Source organism: Carcharhinus amblyrhynchos, chromosome 2, assembly GCF_965287045.1.
Source record: "Carcharhinus amblyrhynchos chromosome 2, sCarAmb.v2.hapA, whole genome shotgun sequence".
Lineage (NCBI taxonomy): Eukaryota > Metazoa > Chordata > Chondrichthyes > Carcharhiniformes > Carcharhinidae > Carcharhinus > Carcharhinus amblyrhynchos.
In genome coordinates this window covers 143,029,144-143,045,667 of record NC_137325.1, presented here as the reverse complement: position 1 = coordinate 143,045,667, position 16,524 = coordinate 143,029,144, and the positions used below count along the sequence as shown (strand labels likewise).

The window sequence follows — 16,524 nt, the reverse complement described above, 5'->3', positions numbered from 1 at the left end:
TTCCCTCTTCGACGAGTGGAGCCTCGAAAGCTTGTGAGTTTACTACCAAATAAATCGGTTGGACTTAAACCTGGTGTTGTCAGACTTCTTACTGTGTTTACCCCAGTCCAACGCCGGCATCTCCACATCACGGTAACCCTCACACCAGCCAATCAGTTAGGGTGACCAGGAATGGACGTTACCCAACCAGACACTGCTACAAAGTGTAGGAATGACATCATTATGTTTGTGGATTCCGTGCTGTTGGACAAACAGTGGAGCAGAGGAATAAAGTTAAAGTGCAGATCTATTTTTTTGCGACCTCCATCACTTTGAGGGTGCTACAGACGACGTGGGATCAAGCACAAGCCTCTGCCAGTGCTCTACTGAGGTAAGCGGTCTAAGGGTCAAAGAATTGTTGTGGAGACATCCAGAACTGGACTGTGGCCAGAGCAGCTAAAAGCTGCACTGTCCAGTACAAAACCAGACGTGGAGCTACCCTAGAATAAGGATCAGTTGCGTACTGGCAGACACGATGAGGTTGGATGTTGCATGGCTGGGGTTGGGGGTGAGGTGCTGCAATCCACTTCTGCCAGATGCAAGTATCAAAGATCAAAGAAAATTACAGCAGAGGAACAGGCCCTTCGGCCCTCCGAGCCTGTACCGACCATGCTGCCCGACAAATCCCGCTGGCTACTAACCTAGACTTCAGAGCCAAAACTCTGCTCCTCACTTCCCTAGACTGCCTGGACAAAGGTTCTGGTGCTGCATGTTCCAGCTCAGAGCTACCAATACTATCCCTAAGCTAAAGACTCGCTCCAGGTTAACATGTGTGGAATAGACTGTTCAACAGGAGAGCTCACCTGCTGCTGAAACCTTCACCCATACCTTTGTTACCTCCAGATTCAACTGTTTAGAACATAGAAACATAGAACAAAGAAAAACTACCGCACAAACAGGCCCTTTGGCCCACAGGTTGCGCCGATCATATCCCTACCTACTAGGCTTACCTATAACCCTCTATCTTACTGAGTTCCATGTACTTATCCAAAAGTCTATTAAAAGACCCTATTGAATCCGCCTCCACCACCACTGCCGGCAGCCAATTCCACGCACCCATCACCATCTGTGTGAAAAACTTACCCCTGACATCTCCTCTGTACCTACTCCCCAGCACCCCAAACCTGTGTGCTCTTGTGGCAGCCATTTCAGCCCTGGGAAAAAGCCTCTGAGAATCCATACCTGACCTTGCCCTTCCCTATCTTTGCAACCTTCCAAAATAGCTGCGTTCCTCCAATACTACCCTTTTAACAGCTTCATCATTGCAGCCATGCCTTCAACAGCTTCAGATATTAGCCCTGCAAATTCCTTCTAAACCAATTCAACATTTTCTCTTCCTTTAGGCATGGTGGCAAGTAGTTAGCGCTGCTGCCTCACAGCACCAGTGACCCAGGTTGGATTCCAGCCTTGGGTCACCCTCTGTGTGGGGTTTGCACGCTCTCCCTGCATCTGTGTGCGTTCCTCCGGGTGCTCCAGTTTCCTCCCATAGTCCAAAGATGTGCTGGTTAGGTGCATTGACCATGATAAGTTGTCCCTTAGTGTCTAAGAATGTGTAAGTTAGGGGGAATTAACCATGGTAAGTGCGTGGTCTTACGGGAATGGGGCAGAGGGCGGCAAGATACTCTGTCAGAGAGTCAGTGCAGGCTCGATGGGCTGATTGGCCTCTTCTGCTCTGTAGGGATTCTGTTCTACACTCCTTGAAACTTACCTCTTCTTCTGCTTGTTCTAAAATCTCCTTTTGTTGCTCAGTGCCATGTATCTCCGACCCGTTTAGTAAATTGTCCCAGCTGTAAAAGCACCAAATAAGATAGTCATTTTCGGTCCGTTAAGTAACTTTTACCATATTTCTTGTGCACTTTCCCCAGATGGCACGTGGAGTACCTGGAAAGGTTTCTCGTGTTCAAGGATATAACGCACAACCTTTGCGTCTCGACTTCAGGGCAGTTGTCAAGCCCGCTTTGTGAGTACTAACAATCTGGCTTTTCCCAACTTTCTTCTTCATTATTACTTACTAAATCTTCCTCAACTTTTCAGCATCTGTGGGCAAGAGGGCAGAATGCCAAGTCTGCTTCTCAGGAGGCCTATGTGAAGAGCCTCAGGATAAGCTTTGCCTGTCTCCCTTCTCCTCAGCCCACCCTATTTACCTCCCCTTTCCTCTTCTAGCATGTTATTTCCTCAGATAGTAGGAGCTTCCTGTAAAACCATGCTGAGGTGATCCTTCTTTACATCTGAACACTAAAGACAGGGGAATATCACAGCAGCACCCTCTCCTCACCTGATGTCCAATCTCTAGTAAAGGTTCCTGATTAGTGATCAGGAATGAGATCTTGGCCAATCTTTCCCCTTCCCAACCTAGAACACTAAAATCAATTAAAACCACAATACAATTTTATACAAAAATCAGTGCCTTTCACATCTTGCTGAGGTCAATAAAGATAGCCTAGACCTTGTATCTCCATACTCCATATGGCTCAGTGTCGCCTGGTGTCTTTACCACTGAGTCCTTGAGGGTAACAGCTCAAACTGACTCAATTGACTGTAACCCTAACTCTGGAGCCCATCAGCAGGGAATCACAGTCAATAACACTCCAACTGTAGGGTTGAGACCTGTTTGTTACCTTTTCACTTCCAGTAATGCCCCTGTCTGACACTCAATGATACATCAGAGGCTTGGTGTGCCGGGGCTCACTACCAGCCCTTTAAGTTGTAGAATGTACTATATACACACATTACAAGGTGATGGATACATAGAATGCTAGTGGCACAAAGGAAGTAAGGAATACAGAAACTAGGAGTGGGTACACAGATACATATGAGGGATGTTCAGTGTTTGAAGGGAGCTCAGAACCCAAGGGCCCCAGAGAAGGGGATTAAAGGGCTGCAGAAAACAATAGGATTGGCCCTTGTACTCACAAGCTTTCTGTGTCCAGGCTAAGTGTGGAGATGGATGATGATGATGAAGACCTTTCGTTTTATGCAGCTGCAAGTGACCTGATCCCAGATGGACTGGAAGGCGAGGTGAGTAATCCAACAAGGACTCAGATCTCTGGGTGAGTCTCCCCTGGCACCCTTCCTATCGAATCCCCTGATTGCTTGCTGGGATGAGTGATGATTGCAGAAGGTCTCTATGATCTTCACCAAGTGTTTTTCTTTGACTCACGCCTCGTGTAAAACTGTGGCACTAAACTGGCCATTTTAACCATGTGATCACAGCCAAGGTGATCCTGACTCCTGCACTTCCTAGAAGAAGAACCTTGGTTGAACTTTTCCCTCACCTTTATCCTGTGAGCCCAGCAGACTGTCCATCTCTGGAGCATACTTCAGTCACTTCCTGCCGTAGCTCATAACAATGTCCATGTTTTTCCCATTATGAACTCCGTTCAACCCTCTTCCTTTACCAGCCTCTCAGGATTCAAAATCTCCAACCACAATTATAACCTCCTTCAACACCTCACTGCGCGACATTTGCTCCCACCGCATAATTCCTTTAGCTGAATATCCAGATCCAATTTGAGGCTGCAGCTCTGGTGTTGTGGGCCCCAGTGATGTAGAGATGACAAGCTAGGGCTGCCACCGTCCATGTTTATTCTGAATGGCTGTGCTACGCAGGAGATGTCATAATTTTCCATTATTAATTCCCCATTCTCACTCTCTAGAGAACTAACATGGCATGGTGGCACAGTGGTTAGCACTGCTGCCTCACAGCGCCAGGGACCAGGGTTCAATTCCAGCCTAGGTTTACTGTCTGTGTAAAGTTTGCACATTCTCCCCATGTCTACATGGGGTTTCCTCCGGGTGTTCCGGTTCTCTCCCACAGTCCAAAGATGTGCAGGTTAGGTGGATTGGCCAAACTAAATTGCCCCTTAGTGTGAGGGGAATTAGGATTGTAAATATGTGGGGTTATGAGGATAGGACCTGGGTGGGATTGTTGTCAGTGCAGGCTCAATCTGCACTGTAGAACTCTATGATTTTATGAACACTTACTTTTTAACCTATTTCCTTATTAAACATGTGAAAATCTCCGGAGCGGGGGGAGTTCTCCCGTCCCACCCACCATGGGTATCGTGGTGGGGGGGGCGGGGGGTGTGGCGGTAGAACATGCAAAGATCCATTGACCCCGAGCAGGATTCTCCAGTTTTGGGGTGAGCACAGCTGGAGAATCCCACCCATTTACTACCTGCACTACACTTCGAGCTAGCTTACTCATTCTTCATTGTTCTTTATATTCTGTCCAATCTTCTATGGGGGCGTCGCTGGCTGGGCCAGCATTTATTTACCCATCCCTAATTGCCCTTGAGGGGATGTTTAAGAGCCAACCACATTGCAGGTGGAACTGGGTCACATGTAGTCAAGGAAGGACTACATGTGACCACCCCTAAAGGGCATTAGTGAACCAGATGGGTTATACAACAACGGTTTTATGGTCACCAGTAGACTTTTAATTCCAGACTCTTTTTTATTGATTTCCAATTCAAATTCAAAATGGTGGGATTCGAACCTGGGTCACCAAAGCGTTATCTTGGGTCTCTGGATTACTAGTCCAGTGACAATATCACTAAGCCACTGCCTTACCTTTGTAGAATAATATTTTTTTTTAATATCAATTTAATACTTACCTTTAACCTCTAGATAGCTTGACTACCTAAAGCTTTTCTTCTCCCATTCTTACCTCCACTCAGATCCAAAGGGAGATCCTGACAATACATGGCTTGAGGCTAAAGAACCTCACTGAGACCCCTCTCTACTTTCAGTTTTTGCTTCATAAACCATTCTGTATTTTGAATGTGGACCCCAATGACAGCCTTAAATCTTCAAACAGCGACCGGGAGGAGAATGCGAAGATGTTGGCGCTACACCCACAACAGCACATGCATGTAAGTGTCGGAGAGGATCTGGAGGAACGGGAGTTAAGTATATCCTTCTCTTGAAACTAGGATCTGGGGGCGCTACTCCCATCCGACGCACTGATCGTTTAGCAGGTCAGGCCGGATGAACCACGTATGTGCCAATTCATGGGATTTGCACATGCGCAGAGGCCCAGAACTGTCAGACTCCGTTGTGAATAGGTTCCCCCGCCCCCCACCCTCCCAAACGTTTAATGATATTCACGATTGTGACCTCTGCAGTGCATAGAGTGTGGGAGATTCGTGTCTGAACTCCCACTGAAGAAACAATCATGATCTACACCAGTTTTCCTGCGAATTTTGGGAGAATCGCCCCTCTCTGGAGTCTGATACGGTTGGGATTTCCTACCCCCCCCCCCCCCCCCCGACCTCTGCATTAAAGTCATAGCAGAATTTTATTTAAGGATTCCCTTCTACTCTGCTGTCATAACTGTATCAGAAAGGTCACAGAAACCCTGTTTATGCGTACAAAGGAACTTCTGCCACAATTATGACAAAGGAATAGGTGTAATTCCCAGGCACAGTTTCTAAATGCAGTGACAACTACATACCAGAATTTGTGTTGTGTGTGTGAATTTGTACACCCAGGGTAAATACTTACCCCTCCTTACAGCATTTAATGTACTAGCCCACCTCATTCTCCTGACTCCTTTGAAAAATATAATGCGATAAAGGTAATATTTATTTACAGGTTGAATAATGCATAGAGCTAGTGAAACACTACAAAGTTTTAAAGTTTATTTATTAATGTCACAAGTAGGCTTACGTTAACACTGCAATGAAGTTACTGTGAAAATCCCCCAGTTGCCACACTCCAGCACTGATGCTTTACACCACAGAATGGGAAATACTGCACACTGTGAGGAAGTAAAAACATTGTTCAGTATAGAATTGACATAATGTCTGTAGAAGTTGTGCATGTTTATTGATGTCTTTTCTTTTCAATCCACAGGTGATTCGGTCCACCTTGTTGTCCAACGAGGGGCATACACACGGTGGGTCGTGCGAGGGCTGCTCTTGGATGTTGCTTCGAGAGTTGCCCAGTACTTCACGTCGTTAGTGTACGCTTAAACTGGACCAGCTGACGGACAACACGACAGCTCAGTGACTATCACTGTTTGCTGTGCAGACACATGGATTTGGGCCGGTGTCTGTGGGAGTTTGCGCATTCTCCCCATGCTTGTGTGGGTTTTCCCCGGGTGCTCCGGTTTCCTCCCACACCCCAAAAACGTGCTCTTAGGCTGATTGGTGTTAACAAACTGTCCCTAAATTAGTCTTCCCTCAATCTTGCCCAGTAGGCATAGACAAAAGTCATAGGTAGAAGAGGTCACTCACAATGTTAAAATAGCAGCGTGGGCTCATTGGGCCGAAGGGCCTGTTTCCCGTGCTGTGTTGTTCTTTGTTCTTTTGACATCCAAAAATCCACCTTAGTATAGTGGGTAGAACATCAATTGAAACTTTGTCCTCTTGGGTTCTTCCAGTGAAGCATTTTGAACTTCCTGGGGTGCTTAAGTATTGGTGCCTATTCTTTATTTCCTTACATGTGAATTGTTATGTACTTTGCATTTTGTGTGTGAGTATCACTTTAGCTTACTGATACATTACCAGGTGCGTGGTATTGTACATGGCTGATGTTTCCAGGCATGTCTTTGCAGGTCACCATTGCATTTTGCACTTCCTTGGAGTTGTTGAAACCTCAGGAGGGTTGGTCTCTGATGCGACAAGAGAAAATGGAGTATAAACAGGACCTTGTGATTGAGTACAACAATAAGACCACACAGGTATGGTCAGGGGCATTCCTGCATACAGCCTTTCAAAGCCTTTGTGTCACGTTTTCTATCCTCTCGTTAGAGTCTCGAAAAATAAAAGCAGAATTGTGCTGGTATTCCATAGTGGGCTTTGCATCACCGTGTAACTTTTGAGACTCTTATGGGGTTAGATAGGGAGGATGTTTCCACTCAGGGGAGAGTGTAAGGCCAGAGGGCAGGGTCTCAGAATAAGGGGGTGCTCATTTAAGACAGATTTGAGGAAGAATTTCTTCTCTCAAAAAGAGGTGAATCTTTGGAATTTTTTACCCCAGGAAGCTGTGGAGATCGAGTCCCTGAATACTTCCAAGGCTGAAATGGTTAGGTTTTTAATCAATTGGGGAATTAACAGTTACTGAGATAAAGCAGGAAAGTGACTGAGTGAGTGCTAGATCAGCCAAGACCTTATTAAATGGCGGAGCTGGTTCGAAGGGCTGAATGGCCTGCTCCTGTTCCTATTTCTTAAGATCTTATGACTTCATTGCTCCCAGTCTCAGTCACTGACAAGGCAATTTCCATTGACAAAGCTATCTCTATTTACTTGCATGGTGCCATCCTTTCATCCCCAATTCTTCTGTGTTTGCAGCAGTACGGATACCAGGGCCTTTACAACTGCACCTTAAATTACCTAGTTGCTTGGGATTAGGTCTGGAGCTTCATCGTCATAGCACCTCCAGAGCTGTCAACATGTTTGTCCAGATTTTTGCCACAAATAAGGTCTTCAAAAGGGAGATACTGTGCTCCATGCAAGACCTCACCCTATCTTTCCCCTTCTTTGCTTAATCAGTCCCAAGCGCTGTAGACGTGAGCGTATCTCCAATGCAACTGGCTTAACCAATCGGCACCCCATCTGGCTGGACCACACCAAATGTTATCGGGTCTCACTCCATTCTGCTAACCCTCTGAAATACAGAGACAAGTCTCAGCTTCATTTCTGCAGTATTCCTGGAGCTAACTGCTAAGCTCCCTTCTCTGACTAACTCCACCCTGAGCACCTGTCCCTACTGCAGGGAGCTCATGGACATTTGTATCACGACTGACCCTGAGCAAAAATGGATCAGCCTGAGATAGTGGTCAGGGAAAGGGGGAGAAGGACTCCTGAAGTAGCTCCTTTACTGTCATAGTTACCACCCCCCAACATTTATCACTCTTTAATAGTGTGCCAAGCAGCAGAGGGTGTTCTAAAATGTGATTGAGCAACAATGGCAATGCATGCAGCTTTGTCTCAGCAGATGAAATGTCTCTGCGGTGTCTGGTTTGATAGAAACATCCAGAAGATCTTAACAAAAAGGTTTTCTTTTCAGCTTAGTGAAGTTTCAGAGTGGGGAGAAAGGGAAAGACTCGAGGAAGAGCTGAGTAATTATAATAACATTGAGTTAATACTACAGGCCGCCCGACAGCCCGTGGGCAGTGGAAGAGGGTATATGTAGGGACATTTTGGATAAGTGTAGGAAGAACAGGGTTGTTGTATTGGGAGATTTTATTCTCCCTGGGGTGGATTGGAAGGTGCCTAGAGCTGGGGGTTCAGATGGGGAGGAATTCGTAAAATGTGTATTGGAAGGGTCCTTGGAGCAGTATGTAGATAGCCCGACTAGAGAGGGGGCGATACTGGATTTAGTTCTGGGCAATGAGCCGGGTCAGATGGTTGAGGTTGCGGTAGGTGAACAAGTGGCTAATAGTAACCACAACTCTGTCTACTTTAGGATACGAATGGAAAAAGATGAGTGCTGTCCTAAGGGGAGGGTGCTAAATTGGGGGAAGGCTAGATACAGCCGGATTAGGCAGGAGCTTAGGGATACAGACTGGGATAGACTGTTGGAGGGCAAGTCCACGTTAGGCATGTGGGAGTCTTTCAAGGGAAAACTGAAATGGGTGCAGAAAAGGCATGTGCCGGTTAGGAGGAAGGATGGGAAAGGTAGGATTAGAGAGCCGTGGATTACTAGAGATATAGAGGACCTGGTCAGGAAGAAATGAGAGGCGTATGTAAGGTCTAAGCAACTGGGAATGGAGAGAATGGTGGAGGAGTACAGAGAGAGTAGGAGAGATCTCAAAAGGCGAGTGAGGAGGGCAAAAAGGGGGCATGAAATGGCTTTGGCAGGTAGGATTAAGGAAAATCCAAAGGCATTTTATTTCTATGTTAGGAGCAAAAGGGTGGCTAGGGGAAAAATCGGTCCTCTCAGGGACAGAGGAGGGGAATTGTGCTTAGAGTCTGAGGGAATGGGGGAGATCCTGAATGAATACTTTGCGTCGGTATTCACAAAGGAGAGGGGCTTGATGTCTGGTAGGGTCTTTGAGGGAGCTGTAGACCAATTGAAGGAACTATCGATTACGAGGGAAGAAGTGTTAGGGCTTTTAGGTAGCATTAAAACTGATAAATCTCCGGGACCAGATGGCATTTATCCTAGGCTGCTTAGGGAGACAAGAGATGAAATTGCTGGGCCTCTGACACAAATCTTTGTCTCTTCTTTGGACACAGGTGAGGTCCCAGAGGACTGGAGGATAGCGAATGTGGTACCGTTGTTTAAAAAGGATAGGAGGGATAACCCGGGTAACTATAGGCCGGTGAGTTTGACATCAGTAGTAGGCAAGTTGATGGAGAAGATTCTTAGGGATAGGATGTATGAGCACTTAGAGCGTTGCAATCTGATTAAGGATATGCAGCATGGCTTTGTAAAGGGGAAGTCTTGCCTTACGAATCTGGTAGAATTTTTTGAGGAGGTGACAAAAACGGTCGACGAAGGACGAGCCGTTGATGTCGTCTATATGGATTTCAGTAAGGCGTTTGACAAAGTCTCTCATGGTAGGTTGGTAGAAAAGATTAAGGCTCATGGGATACGAGGCCAGGTATCTAGATGGATGGAGAACTGGCTTGCAAAGAAGAGACAGAGAGTAGTAGTGGAGGGGTCCTTTTCTAGCTGGAGGTCTGTCACTAGTGGTGTGCCACAGGGCTCAGTACTGGGACCTCTTCTCTTTGTAGTATATATAAATGACTTGGAAGAGGGAGTAAGTGGTGTGATCAGCAAATTTGCTGATGACACCAAGATGGCTGGATTGGCGGGCAGTGAGGAGCAGTGTCTGGCAATACAGCGGGATATTGATCGGCTGGTATATTGGGCAGATATGTGGCAAATGGAGTTTAATCCGGATAAATGTTAGGTGATGCATTTTGGCCAGAATAATGTAGGGGGGAGTTATATGATAAAGGGTAAGCCCATAAGGAGTATAGAATCGCAGCGAGACCTGGGGGTGCAAGTGCACAAGTCTTTGAAGGTGGCAGTGCAAGTGGAGAAGGTTGTGAAGAAAGCCTATGGTATGTTAGCCTTTATAGGAAGGGGTATAGAATATAAGAGCTGGAGTCTAATGTTGCAGTTGTACAGAATGTTGGTTAGGCCGCATTTAGAGTACTGCGTCCAGTTCTGGTCGCCTTACTACCGGAAGGACATGGAGACTCTGGAGAGAGTGCAGAGGAGGTTTACCAGGATGTTGCCTGGTATGGAAGGACTGGGGTATGAGGAAAGATTGAGCAAATTGGGGCTGTTTTCCCTTGAAAGATGGCGACTGAGGGGGGGATCTAATAGAGGTATATAAGATTATGAAGGGTATAGATAGAGTAAACAGAGGTAAGCTATTTCCTATGTTAGAGACGCACAGTATGAGGGGCCATGGGCTTAAGGTGAAGGGGGAGAGGTATAACACAGATATTAGAGGGAGGTTTTTCACACAGAGGGTAGTGGGGGTATGGAATGCTCTGCCAAGTAAGGTGGTGGAGGCAGGCACGCTGGAGTTGTTTAAGAGTAACTTAGACAGGCACATGAGTGGGTTGGAGATGGGAGGATATAGGAGATTGTTTTAAAAAAGGTTCATTAGCATTGGGACATGCCTGGTAATGTAAAAGGATGTGGTATGATAATAATGTTTTTTCTCTTTTAATTCACAGGTTTAAGTTGGTCTGCCTTGTTGTCCAACGCGGGGCACACACGCGATGGGTCGTACTTGGGCTGCTCTTGAATGTTCGAGATTGGCCTAGTGCTTCATGTCATTAGCGTGTGCCTAAACTGGACCAGATGCTGGGCAACACGACAGCTCAGTGACTATCACTGTTTGCTGTGCAGACACATGGATTTGGGCCGGTGTCTGTGGGAGTTTGCGCATTCTCCCCGTGCTTGCGTGGGTTTTCTCCGGGTGCTCCGGTTTCCTCCCACACCCCAAAGATGTGCTACTAGGCTGATTGGCAGGAATAAATTGTCCCTAAATTAGTTTCTCTCAATGTGGATTGCCACAAAAACAATAGATAAGGGCCATGGGTGGAGGGGGGAACTGGTAGTATTAAAATGGCGGCGCGGGCTCATTGGGCCGAAGGGCCTGTTTTTGTTCTTTGTTTTTTGTTCTTAGCATAGTGGCTTTACTAAGTGTCCTCTTCACTTGCTCTTCCATGTAGTATTGTAACTGAATTGTCTATTTAATTTCCATTTTGCTGTGCCCTTGGTATTAATCCTTTTCCATTTAGATCAATTCACCTGAAGTGAATATTGAGGAGTTCAATTTATATCCCATCCAATGCCTCTCCTTTGAAAACCAACTTTCTACCAACTCCTCAGATCTGGCATCCAATTTCCCTGACTGGATTGGGTCAGGCGAAAAGTAGCTTTACAACTTTCTTCCCTCTGTTCTTTGAAATACTGCAATCCAGTTTTAGGGAATATTAAGGAGGTTGTGATTGAAAATCTGGATTTCTCCTTACAGCGCATCCCTCTCCATGCTACCTTCGCTCTGCCGTCCTTTGAGCTCTCCACCTATAAGGTCAACTTTGACACCTGCCTAGTTGGACAAACCAGGAGAACAGAGATCTTCCTCCTAAACAGGACGGGGTCAAAGAGCTACTGGAATGCAGTCATTGGTGAGGCTTGTAATCCCTTACTCGTTGAGTCAAGAATAGCCATGCGTTTTATAGTGTACTTTACAACTGTATGGGCCAGGCACGGTGCTTTACATTGTGTGTTATCCCAGCCTCTGTCACACTTTGGGGCTATAACCTTGATATTGTATATCATTGACTCATAGCAAACGTCTTAATTTCAAACTTTGGCCTCTTGACAAATGTAGAGTTTTGTCAATTGGATTAGACCCAAGGGTTCAGTAGGAGAGAAATCTATGATATATATCATTTCTATGATATGATATTCCTCGGATGAATGTAGCTGTTACTAGGGGGCATAACTATAAGGTTCATGGTGGGAGATATAGGAGGGATGTCCGAGGTAGATTCTTTACTCAGAGAGTGGTTGGGATGTGGAATAGACTGCCTGCTGTGATAGTGGAGTCGGACACTTTAGGAACTTTCAAGCGGTTATTGGATAGGCACATGGAGCACTCCAGAATGATAGGGAGTGGGATAGCTTGATCTTGGGTTTGGACATAGCTTGGCACAACATTGAGGGCCGAAGGACTTGTACTGTACTGTTTTATGTTTCCATGCACACAGACTCTCAGTGGTTGAGGCCTAATGGTCCAAACGATCAGTTCATGTTCTGGGTTTTGTTACCAGAAGCAATGGAAGGTCTGTCTTCTAAAGAGGACTCTGGATGTTGGGTGGAGTTTTCCTGTCCCACTCACCATGGGAATCATAGCAAGCGGGACAGGATCATGCAAAGGTCTGTTGACCTTGGGTGGGATTTTCCAGTCTTGGGGCAAACACAGTGGGAAAATCCAGCCCTACAACTCTGTTTCCCTCTCCACGGATGTTGCCAGACCTGCTGAGTTTCTCCAGCATTTTCCAGTTTGATGTCAGTGACTCTCCTTAGAGATGGTTAATCTGAATTTTTTTTTGATACGGATGTCTCTTGCAAAACCAACATTGATTGTCTTTAACAAAGTGGTGGGGAATCGCCCTCTTGAATACAACTGAATGGGTCTTGTGGCTCCCTTTTAGAGGACAGTTAAGAGTCAACCTCTGGGTCTGGAGTCACATGTAGGCCGGAGAGGGTGAAGATGGCAGATTCCCTTCCATAACGATCAGTAGTGAATTAGGTGGGTTTTAACCACAACCTGTAAGTTCTTGGTCACCATTACTGAGACTAGCTTCTTACTCCAGATTTATTAAAAATTGAAATATTGAATTCTTAACTTTCACAGTTGCTGATTTGGACTCATGGTGGGAATCTTGCATAGCTCAGAGGGAAGGATTGTAGGAATAGTGCCATAAAGTTGGGCACCATGCCAATGGCAGCACTCGCAGTGCCTACTACCATGGCCCACCATCTGCTGCTACTCTATCAGCAGCAGTAAGGGAGGCATCAGCTGACCCACCCATCCATCCATGGGCCAATTGACCCACTCAATCCATGGGCTAATTGATCTCCATATATGGCCAGTTAGTTGCCACTCAAAGGCCTCCTCCTGCCATTGCTGGGGTCTAACCCACTGCGGAGGAAGCCTGTGTCCAATCTGCCAGCTGCAAGGGAAGGGTACCCCCCCTTTTCAGGTCCTGCGGAGGAAGCCTGTGCCCATCAGAGGCTTCTCTCTCAAGGTATCCCCCCCCACAACCCGATGTTTCCCCTCCCCCTCTATCCTGACCATTGAAGACTCCCACTCCTCCTCATTGGGGCCTGTCAGCATGGCCTCCGCAAACCTTGGGTTGACCTCAGTTCAGCTCCATCACAACTCGCTTCCCTCTGGACCTCGCTGCAAACAAGGGGACATTATCTTAAAACGAGAGCTCAGCTGTTCAGGAAGTACCTTTACACATACAAATGGGGAACCAGCAGAGGGGGAACTGGGCCCAATGGTCTCCTTCCATTTCTATGATTCTAATAGCATGAAGTTTCTGTGCTTTTATATGGCCCAAAGCAGACTGTTCCCCACAAGCAACAGACAGGAACTCTGTTCTAAACTTCCCCGTGGGTAACACTGTCAGCAATATTATTGAAAGTGCTTCCCCACCCTCCCTCACTATTGGATTCTTCCCATTCGAAAGGAATGAGGAACCCTCTTTGGTTGAATGGATAGTCTCAGTCAATGTTGAACTTCTATTGCCTCTCCACAGCTCCAGCTGAAAGCCCGGAGGATGAAGGAGTGATTCAGATTTGTCCCACACATGGGGTTCTGGAGGCTCACTCCATCTACTTATCAGTCAGCCGGGTCGCAATCCAGATCAACTTCACCGCCAGGTAACTCTCGAATCCTTCTTACACTGCACTGAGCTGTCAAGCTGCTGTCACCTGTATTGTGAGTTACAGGCATAATAACATCGTGGTTATGGGACTGGTATTCAGAGAGGAAGATGGGTTCAATTCCCACGTTCAAATCATATTTAAGAACATGAATTTGGGTGGCACAGTGGTTGGCACTGCTGCCTCACAACGCTAGAGATCCAGGTTCAATTCAGGCCTTGGGTCACTGCCTGTGTGGAGTTTGCACATTCTCCCCGTGTCTGTGTGGGTTTCCTCCGGATGCTCCAGTTTTCTCCCACAGTCCGAAAGACATGCTGGTTAGGTGCATTGGCCATGGTAAATTACCCCTTGGTGTCCCAAGGTGATATGGAGATGCTGGCATTGGACGGGGATGGGCAGAGGAAGAAGTCTCACAACACCAGGTTAAAGTCCAACAGGTTTATTTGGAATCACAAGCTTTTAGAGCACTGCTCTTCCATCAGCTTCACCTGCTCTGTAAGCTTGTGATATCAAATAAACCTGTTGGACTTTAACCTAGTGTTGTGAGACTTCTTACTGTCCCAAGGTGGGCAGATTAGGTGGATTTATCATGCTAACTTGCCTCTTAATGTCCAAAGATGTGCAGGTTAGGTGGATTGGCCATGCTAACTTGCCTCTTAGTGCCCAAAGATGACAGGTTAGGTGGATTGGCCATGCTAAATTGCCTCTTAGTGCCCAAAGATGTGCAGGTTAGGTGGATTGGCCATGCTAAATTGCCTCTTAGTGCCCAAAGATGGCAGGTTAGGTGGATTGGCCATGCTAAATTGCCTCTTAGTGCCCAAAGATGGCAGGTTAGGTGGATTGACTATGCTAAACTGCCCATCAGTGCCCCACGATGGGCAGGTTAGATGCATTGGTCATGCTAAATTATCCCTCTGTGCCCAAAGATGTGTAGGTTAGGGGGATTAGTGGAGTATACCCTCAGGGCAGGGGATAGACCTGGCAAGATGCTCTGTCAGAGAGTTGGTGCAGACTCAAGGGGGAGGAATGGTCTCCTTCAGCTTTACTCTCTGCGATGGCTCAGTAAACTGCTACAAAGGATAGCGAGTCCTTCCAGGACAATTAGCGAAGGGAAACAAATGTTGACCCCGGAGCCTCATCACAAGAGTGGGCCAAGAGAAAAACTGTGTACGCTCAGTATCCAGTGGCGTCCTGGTGCCATCAATAACTGGGTTTAATTAGATTAAAAAGGAGAACTTTAGTATTTCTTATCACATTCCTCAAACAAGTCAGCTTGTATGCACAGTGTGGAGTTTCTTTGAGTGTTTGTGACACTGTTGTTTTTGTAGCCAATTGTGCAGCTGTGTTTTACACAGCAAGATCCCAGGGCAAAGGAAAAGGTACCTGCTGTTCTCTAAATTGTGCCAAAGAGTCTGTAACACCCACTAAAACACCTGGGCAGGTCCTCAGATTAAAGAAAGATGGCATCAGTACAATCAGCGCTCCCCCAGCTGCAGTCTAGGCTGTCAGCCCATGTCCTAGACAGCTTCAGAGCTGTGCAAAGGACATGTCAGTGGTTCAGAGAAACTCGCAGGTAGCGCTGCTCCCATTGCATCTGCTTCCCTTGTCCTTCTAGATGGTAGAGGTCATGCATTCGGAAGGTGCTTTCGAAGGAAGCTTGGTGAGTTGCTGACGTGTGTCTTATATATAGTACACATTGCTGTACATCAGTGATGGAAGCTGTGAATATTTAAGATGGTAATTAGGGTGCCAATCAAGCAATCCACTTTTTTTTGGGTTATTTTGAACTATTAAAGCTGCACTCCTCCAGGCAAGGGGCGACTATTCCATCACACTCTCAACTTGTGCCTTGTAAATGGTAGACAGGCTTTGGAGGACTCAGAAGATGAGTTACACACCACAGAATTCCCAGCCTCTGACCTGCTTTTGCAGTCAGACTATTTAGATGACTAGTCCAGTCAGTTACTGGTCAATGGTAACCCCCAGGGATGTTGACAATGAGGGATTCAGCGATAGTAATGCCGTCAAGATAAGGTGACGTAATCCTGAGATGTGATTTTGTGATGAAGGAAGGGTTTGGGAGTTGGAGAGACAGTAGGATGAGTTTGGAGAGAGAAGAGATTGAAGGCTAGGGTGAGATGGTGGGGCTAACGTCTGAACAAGGAATGGTCTCTTCCAGCCCAACAACTTCCTGTTGCTGCACAGAGTCCTTACAGGTTCGCCAACCCGCAACTGAAGTGACTTCAGTTTTCTTTTTCTTTGCCACAGAGACTGTAAAGCGTATCAAACAATCATCACCATTCAGGGAAAAATGGGAGAGAGACCATTAAAACTGACAGTCCAGGGAAGAGGATCACATGATGGCAAGCACGAAGCCATGTTCATCCCATAGCAGACACTGGAAATGCACGCTGCCTCCCTCTAACAACCCTGTCTCTGCCTCCCTCTCTCTAACAACCCTGTCTCTGCCTCCCTCTCTCTAACTAACCCTGTCCCTGCCTCCCTCTCGCTAACACCCCTGTCTCTGCCTCCCTCTCTCTAACAACCCTGTCTCTGCCTCCCTCTCTCTAACTAACCCTGTCCCTGCCTCCCTCTCGCTAACACCCC

The 16,524-nt window shown here is 46.6% G+C and overlaps 1 protein-coding gene across 1 annotated transcript in view; it reads left to right on the top strand.

Moving 5' to 3' along the window:
* The window catches only part of dlec1 (DLEC1 cilia and flagella associated protein), a 137,626-nt gene extending 121,317 nt beyond the window's left edge, over window positions 1–16,309 (top strand). Inside the window, exons 33-39 of the mRNA XM_080214794.1 lie at window positions 1,905–1,999; window positions 2,970–3,057; window positions 4,719–4,913; window positions 6,599–6,724; window positions 11,492–11,645; window positions 13,791–13,914; window positions 16,186–16,309. Coding sequence (XP_080070920.1) covers window positions 1,905–1,999; window positions 2,970–3,057; window positions 4,719–4,913; window positions 6,599–6,724; window positions 11,492–11,645; window positions 13,791–13,914; window positions 16,186–16,309 — 906 coding nt within the window. The remainder of the gene's footprint in view (window positions 1–1,904; window positions 2,000–2,969; window positions 3,058–4,718; window positions 4,914–6,598; window positions 6,725–11,491; window positions 11,646–13,790; window positions 13,915–16,185) is intronic.
* The last annotated feature ends 215 nt before the right edge of the window (window positions 16,310–16,524 follow it).